This window comes from Hemitrygon akajei, chromosome 3, assembly GCF_048418815.1.
Source record: "Hemitrygon akajei chromosome 3, sHemAka1.3, whole genome shotgun sequence".
Lineage (NCBI taxonomy): Eukaryota > Metazoa > Chordata > Chondrichthyes > Myliobatiformes > Dasyatidae > Hemitrygon > Hemitrygon akajei.
Window position 1 is genome coordinate 21,034,259 of NC_133126.1, and position 7,958 is coordinate 21,042,216.

Genomic DNA, 7,958 nt, shown 5'->3' on the forward strand with positions numbered 1-7,958 from the left:
TGAAATGTTCGATGAACTCAGCAGGTCAGGCAGCATTTATGGAGGAGAATAAATAGTTGACATTTCAGGCTGAGACCCTTCATCAGGACTGAACCCTGTGTAGCCTTGTTCCTTGCTTGTAAATCAGACAGGTTAAGTGATGCATGAGCAAATGAATCTGCTAGGTTTATTCCCCAGTTTAAAGTGGAAGGTGCCGCGACTCAGTTGTAATGCCCTGAATCTGAGTTGTGGGCTCAATCCAACCGCGGGAACGTGCCTGATCTGGGAAGGTATTTTGGCACTGCTGTATTGTTAGCAATGCTGCTCTTTGAATGTGCGGATATCACTCCTCTCATTTCAAAAATTTCATTTTTGGCTCCACAACTGTTAGAAACAGTTTGCTTCTGCTTGTATTTCCCATCCATGCCCAGTCACGTAAAGTCCATTGTGCAAATCACTGATAGACTCATAGGGCACTACACTACATGCCTTTCAGCCCATCTGGTTCATGATGAATTATTATTCTGCCTAGTCCCATTGACCTGCACCTAGGCCATATCCCTCCATACCCCTACCATCCATGTACTTATCCAAACTTATCTGAAGTGTTGAAATGAACCTGTATTGACCACTTCTGGCAGCTTGTTTCTCACTCTGAGTGAAGAAGTTCCCCTTAAACAGGTTCACCTTTAACCCTTAACCCATAACCTGAAACATTGCCCATTTCTTCCCCTCCTTAGAATATCCCTAATTTACTGAATTCCTTCATCATTTTGTGTATGTTCCCTCTTTCATCGTGTCTCCAAGGTTTCTAAAGCCAATGAAATACTGTTTGAAACATTAAACTGTGCTTTGGTCGGTACTTGGATAGGAAAGGTTCAGACAGATGAGAGCCAAACATAAGCAAATTAGTCTGGCTCAGATATTAGTTGGCATGGACCAGTTATATTTCTGTGCTGCATGACTCTTTGACTATGTATTGTATGAATCAAATTAGCCAATTTATAAGACAATAAGACAAAGGAGCAGAATTAGGACATTTGGCCCATTGTGCATTCTCCACGATTTCATCATGATGGCTGATCCATTTCCCTCTCAGCCCCATTATCCTGACTTCACCCCATAACCTTTCACACCCTGACTAATCAAGCCCTATCAGCCTCTTCCTTAAATACACCCAGTGACCTGGCCTCCATGGCTGCCTGTGGCAACACGTTCAACAGATTCTAGCTAAAGAAATGCTTCCTCATCTCTGTTCTAAATGGGTGTTCCTCTATTTTGAGGCTGTGCTTTCTGGTCCTAGACACCTCCATGAAAGGAAACATCCTCTTCACGTCCACTCTATCTAAGCTTTCAACATCTGATTGGCTTCAACGAGATTCCCCACCTCATTCTTCTAAATTCCAGCGAGTTCAGGCCCAGAGACTTCGATCGCTGCTCATATGATAACCCTTTCATCCCCAGAATCATTCTCGTGAACCTCATTTGAACCCTCTCCAATGCCAGCACATGCTTTCTTAAATAAGGGGCCTAAAACTGCTCATAATACTCAGTGAGGCCTCACCAAAGTCTTTTACAGCCTCAGCATTACATTCTGGCTTTCATATTCTAGTCCTCTTGAAATGAATGCTAACATTGCATTTACTTTCCTCACCACTGTTTCAACATGGAAATTAACCTTTAGGAAATCCATTATGAGGGCTCCCAAAGTCCTTTGCATCTAGGATTTTTGAAATTTCTCTCCATTTAGAAAATAGTGGTCCCTTTTATTTCTTCTACAAAGTGCATGATCATACACTTCCCGACACTGTGTTCCATCTGCCACTTCTTTGCCCATTCTCCTAATCTGTCGTAGTCCTTCTGCAGGCTCTCTAATTCCTCAAAACTACCTATCCCTCCACCCATCTTTGTATCATCCACAAACTTGGTCACAAAGCTATCAATTCCGTCATCCAAGTCATTGACACGTAACGTAAAAAGAAGCAGTTCCACCATAGACCCTTGCGGAACACCACTCGTCAGCAGCGGCCACCAAAAATCGCTCCCTTTATTCTCACACTTTGCCTCCTGCCAATCAGCCATTAATTTATCCATGTTAGTATATTTTCTGCAAACCATGGGTTCTTAACTTGTTAAGCAGCCTCATGTGTGGCACCTTGTCAAAGGCCTTCTGAAAATCCAAGTACACAACATCCACTGATTCTCTTTTGTCTATCCTGCTTGTTATTTCTTCAGAGTTCCACCAGATATGTCAGGCGTGTTTATCCTTAAGAAAACAATGCTGACTACAGCCTATTTTATCATGTGCCTCTGAGTGGCCAGAAACCACATCCTTAACAATCGACTCTAACATCTTCCCAACCACTGAGGTCAGGCTAATTGGCCTACATTTTATTTTCTTATGCCTCCTTTCCTTTTGGAAGAGTGGAGTGACATTTACAAATTTCCAGTTCTCCCAAACCAAGCCCGAAACTATTGATTCTTGAAAGATCATTACTAGTACCACAATCACTTCAGCTATTTCTTTTAGAACCCTGGGGTGTAGTCCATCAGGTCCATGTGACCTATCTACTTTCAGACCTTTCAGTTTCCCAAACACCATCTCCCAAGTAATAACAACTGCACTCACTACTGCCCCATGACACTCTCAAACGTCTGGCATATTACTAATGTATGCCACAATGAAGAGTGGTGTAAAATACTTTTTTGGTTCATCCTCCATTTCCTTGTCCCCCATTTTCCAGCAATCCAATATCTACCCTGACCTCTCTTTTGCTCTTTATATATTTGAAAAAACTTTTGGTATCATTTTTGATATTATTGACCAGCTTACCTTCATATTTCATCTCTCCCCCCCTTGTGTTTTTTTTTCAGTTTCCTTCTGTTGGTTTAAAAAATTTCACACTCCTCTAACTTTCCACTAATTTTTGCCGCATTATATACCCTCTCTTTTGCTTTTATGTTGGCTTTGACTTCCCTTCTCAAACATGGTCGTGTCATCCTGCCTTTAAAATACTTCCTCATCTTTGGATGTATCTATCCTGAGCCCTCTGAATTGATCCCAAAATTTCTAGCCATTCATTACTGCTCTGCTGTCATCTTTGCTAGAGTCCCCTTCCAACCAACTTTGGCTAGCTCCTCTCTCATGCTCTGTAATTCCCTTTACTCTGCTGTCATACTGATACATCTGATTTTTGCTTCTCCCTCTCAAATTGCAGAGGAAATTCTATCATATTATGCTCACTGTTTCCTAAGGGTTCCTTTACATTAAGCTCCCTATACTTAGCATTTTCTAAACAAATAGCTAACTGATAATAAGGATTACTTTTTAATAATGTTAGTTGGATGATAAATATTGGACCAGACTCTGCAGGCAGCTCTATGGGATCTTTCCCACCCACTTGACTTTAAAGAAAGGACTTTAGTCTCACATCTCATGTGAAGGGCAGCAACTCCGATGGTGAAACCACTCTGTACTGTGGGAAAGTATCAGGCTCTGTCGAATTTAAGTCTTGAGAAGGACTTGAATCAGAATCAGGTTTAGTATCACTGGCATATTTCATGAAATGCGTTGTTTCGTGGTAGCTATAAATTACAAACAAAAAAAGTGTATTCTTTAACTTAATTAAGTAGTTCAATAAGATCAACATAAAAGTGAGCTAGTGTTCATGGGTTGGTTCAATGTCCATTTAGAAACCTGATGGCAAAGGGAAAGAAGCTATTCCTGAAATGTTGAGTGTGTGTCTTCAGGCTCCCTTATCTCCTCCTTGATGGTAGCAATGAGAAAAGGGTATGTACTGGGTGATGGGGTTCCTTAATGATGGATGCCGTCATTTTGAGGCATTGCTGATTTATGTCCTTTTAAAGAACCCAGCACTTTAGGATATTGAGCAAAAGGTACCACCCCCAACATAGACTCATATTAAGCTGTCAGATCAAGCCTCATGATGCCTGCATTCCCTCAACTCTCAGCAATTCAACTTGGCTATCCTGTTTGATCTGGCAGGTACGAGAAGGATGCTTCAACCTCTTGGTACAGAAAGCTGAAGATCTCCTTAACCGAAGCTCTCGTCCTTTGGCAGATCAGCCTGTACGAGATCCTGCTCTGGGTTAAGTCTTCATCACTGGGCAGCTGGATCAGTGGCATCGATACACGCGATCACCCTCTACAGTGAAGGAACTCTCTCGGCCAAAGAAAGGACTGGATCTCCTCTTTTTGTATGGACCATTCTGCCCATCTGTAGCCTTGTGGTCAGCTGTGTTGTTCAAATGGGCCAGGGCCTCATGGATTTCCGGTCTCAATAGAATTCTCCTCTGTCTCGTTAAAGTCATCATTTTTCCAGCTGTTTATTTGGGTTTTCAAAACAGAGCTAAACACACCACAACACCACCCAAAGTGCTCCAAACTCAAGTCCCAATGAGAAATCTGTCCTGTGGTTACATTATATCAAGGGATATGGGGACAAGGCAGGAACCGGGTATTGATAGTAGATGATCAGCCATAATCTCAGAATGGCGGTGCAGGCCGGAAGGGCCGAATGGTCTACTTCTGCACCTATTGTCTATTGTCTATTACAGCTAATGAAAGTGCTGAACTGCCTATCCACATCCAAACATTACCATGACCTTTGAGTATTAAGATTGAGATGTGATCTAATTTCAGTGTTCACAATGATTAGAGTTGTATGAAGGTGTGATGCTCACTGCAAAGTTCTAAACACAAGTGAAAACCTTAAGCCCTAACAAATATAGATAGCCATGAGTACTCTCACTAAAGTGAGTTATACTGTAACTATCTAATCTTCAAAGACTAGTTCACTTCCCTGTTAATTCCCTGCAGTGAGTTTAGCTACGAGTATCCACCATTTAAGTGTTGGGTCCCTCTCCCTACCAAGGAGAAGATACTTCCAGCTAACAAAGTAGTTTAAAACAGTTTATTTATTTTCAGTGGTACACATTTAAATTGCAACAACATTCTTAAAACACATTTAAAACTCACAGAGCATTTCTATTGTAAAATATCCAAATACAAATGATTTCTAAAAAACAATTTCCAAAACACAGCTACAATCCTTATAAAAACTGAAAAAACATAACCAACAATATGGATGAATGAATCATCCTTTGCAGAAATTGAAGCTAGAGGAATGTATTCTAGTTCACCCCATTTCATTCACTTTTCTTGTTTTCCTTACCCCATTCCTAATAAGCCTGTACTGCCCTCTACATTTATACTGCTTTTTCTGCCACATGTATGACTTCACATGCATATGATATTTCCTCAGATACCCTTTTTACACAATTAACCTAAGAGCTATTTGAAGACACAGAACCAAGCTTCCCATAGTTAATGCTGTAAAGCTAACTTTACTGAGTACATAAACCTTCCAAATATAAACATATCAGTCATTTGATATGCTAAACAATATTATCTATTTGGTCTGAAAGCTTCCTTGATTTAAACAACCTAGTCAGCTTGTCTGTTTTGAAACAAGCCAAATTAAATAGCCCATTGTCTTAAACTGCACCTCTTGAGCAGCAATAAAGCAGGTGTAGTGGGCTAGCAGTCTGCTCCATAGAGCTTGTTTGCAAGGATACTCTATAGACTCTGCTTGTTTTAACTGCAAACTGATTACTGCTTACAATTTACATTTTAAGAACTAGACTGGCCCCCGTTTACCTTGCGAAGCTAAACAACTGTTTAATCCTACAAATGGCAGCTGCTGTGTTCATAAAGCCAAGCCTGGCAAAGAAGAGATCCCCTGGCCCAGGAAGCAAATGTCCATCACAAAGGAAACTGATCAGGCAACTTGTGCATCAAGGATCAAAGGTCAACTTTATTCACCATATACGTTTACAGGTATAAGGAATTTACTGTGGTGTGTTAGTCAGGGTATGACATGTAACAACAAAACAACATTCAACAATGACAAAGAATAAAGAATTGGATAAAAATGAATTTAGAGATTAAAATACAAATATGGAATAAAATGTGCATAAGTACATAAATACCACATGTATTTACAATGCAAATAGCATTATAAAAAGTGTTTACAGTGCAGTGACAAGGGTAACAGATAGAGGGGTGTGGGAGGAGTGGTTGGTCAGACATGGGGGAAGAAACTTTAAAGTTGGTATGAATTTTGTTTTATCGACCCTACAGAGCTTTCAGGAAGAACGTATTGTGATCAGGGCCTGAAAGCAGGTGGAGGTAGGGTTGATGGGGTGAGTGCTGGTGGAATTGGCAAAGTAGGAGTTTGTTAGGAAGAAGAAGGAAAATGCACTGAATTGATGACAACCCTATCAATGAGTGGTCAGGAAATGGTCTGACAGATAAGATAAGGGCATTGAATGTAAGCAAGGTGAGATTTGTTTGCAGAACTACTGCGGACAACAGCTGTAGTAAAATTGTCGCAAAATATTCCATCTTGTTCCTAAATCAGGCTTTCTCTCCATCAGTCCTGCATTGACGAAGTACAAAGCCACTTAGCAACAAAGCAAATCAACAAACACAAAATATGAAGGAGAAGATTGGTATTTCCCCGGAGGAGTTGAGTTGCAGAGAGTTAAGATAATTTGCTTTTAAATCTTTTTCTTCGGCTCAGCACTGATTTTGCCAGGGGTTACTTGGGAAGGAATAAAAGATCTGAACTATTAAAGCAACAGTTTGTGAAGGCAGCTTGTAGGTGTAATTGAATTACTATTGACAGCTCAGTTCGTGCAGGACAGACACATAACACCAATTTGCATCTTTAAATGGACAATTAGCTGAAAATCCTGAAATGGCCCAAACCTTCTCGGCTTGTTGACAGACATCTGTCTGTACACCAAGGCTGCTTGGAAAACTGCTGTGCACTGAATGCATGGACAAGAATGTTTAATGGAAGCATTTGTTGATTGTTGGCGCTGGGGGTGGGATCATGGATGGGATGGAGATTACCAGCTGGTTGGAGATGTACAAATGCACAAGGATCCAGCCATTTAAAATGGGACAGGCTTGAGCTGACTTACATCTTGCACATTCCTTTCAGGACATCTCAAAGTACAGTCAGGGGCCACATTATTAGGGACCTCCTGTTCGTGGTCTTCTGCACATGTAGCCTAACTGCTTCAAGGTTCAATGAGTCATGCATTCTGAGATTCTCTTTTGCGTACAACTATTGTAACGCATAGTTATCTGAGTTACCGTAGCCTTCCTGTCAGCTTGAACCAGTCTGGCCATTCTCCTCCGACCTCCCTCATTAACAAGGCCGTTTTGCCCCCGGAGCTGCTGTTCACTGGATGTTTTTTTTGTGTGTGTTTTTCACACCATTCTCTATAAACTCTGGAGCCTTGTGCATGAAAATTCCAGGAGATCAGCAGTCCCTGAGATATTCAAACCTCACAGTCTGACACCAATAATTATTCCACAGTCAAGTCACTCTGATCACATTTCTTCCCCATTCCACTGTTTCGTCAACTGAACCTCTTAACCATGTCTGCCTTGATTTGCTGCCACATGATTTGCTGATTAAAATTCAAAATTCCAAGTAAAATATATTATTAGAGTATATATATATGTCACCACCTACAACCCTGAGATTCTTTTTCCTGCGGGTATACTTAGAAAATCTACAGGACAGTAACTGTAAACAGGATCAATGAACAACAAACAGAGCAAATGTAAATATAAATAATTCGCAATATATAATAAGAGCATGAAATATCAAGATAAAGAGACTTTAAAGTGAGACCATCAGTTGTGAGAACACCGGAAATAAAATGAGTGGAGCTATCTCCTTTTGTTCAAGAGCCTGATGGTTGAGGGGTAGTAACTGTTCTTGAACAGTGGTGCGGGTCCGGAGGCACTTGTACCTTCTACCTGATGGCAGCAGTGAGAAAAGAGCATGGCCTGGGTGGTGAGGATCTTTGATGATGGATGCTGCTTTCCTACGGCAATTACTTATGTAGATCAACTCCTCTTTTGTCAACTCCCATTT

General features: G+C 40.9%; 1 protein-coding gene across 4 annotated transcripts in view; it reads left to right on the forward strand.

Annotated features, from left to right (window-relative positions):
* The window catches only part of adck1 (aarF domain containing kinase 1), a 681,773-nt gene extending 675,815 nt beyond the window's left edge, over positions 1-5,958 (forward strand). For all 4 annotated transcript variants that reach the window (XM_073039303.1, XM_073039304.1, XM_073039305.1 and 1 more), the window contains one exon: positions 3,986-5,958. In XM_073039303.1, coding sequence (XP_072895404.1) covers positions 3,986-4,154 — 169 coding nt within the window. In that variant the 3' untranslated portion in view covers positions 4,155-5,958. The remainder of the gene's footprint in view (positions 1-3,985) is intronic.
* The last annotated feature ends 2,000 nt before the right edge of the window (positions 5,959-7,958 follow it).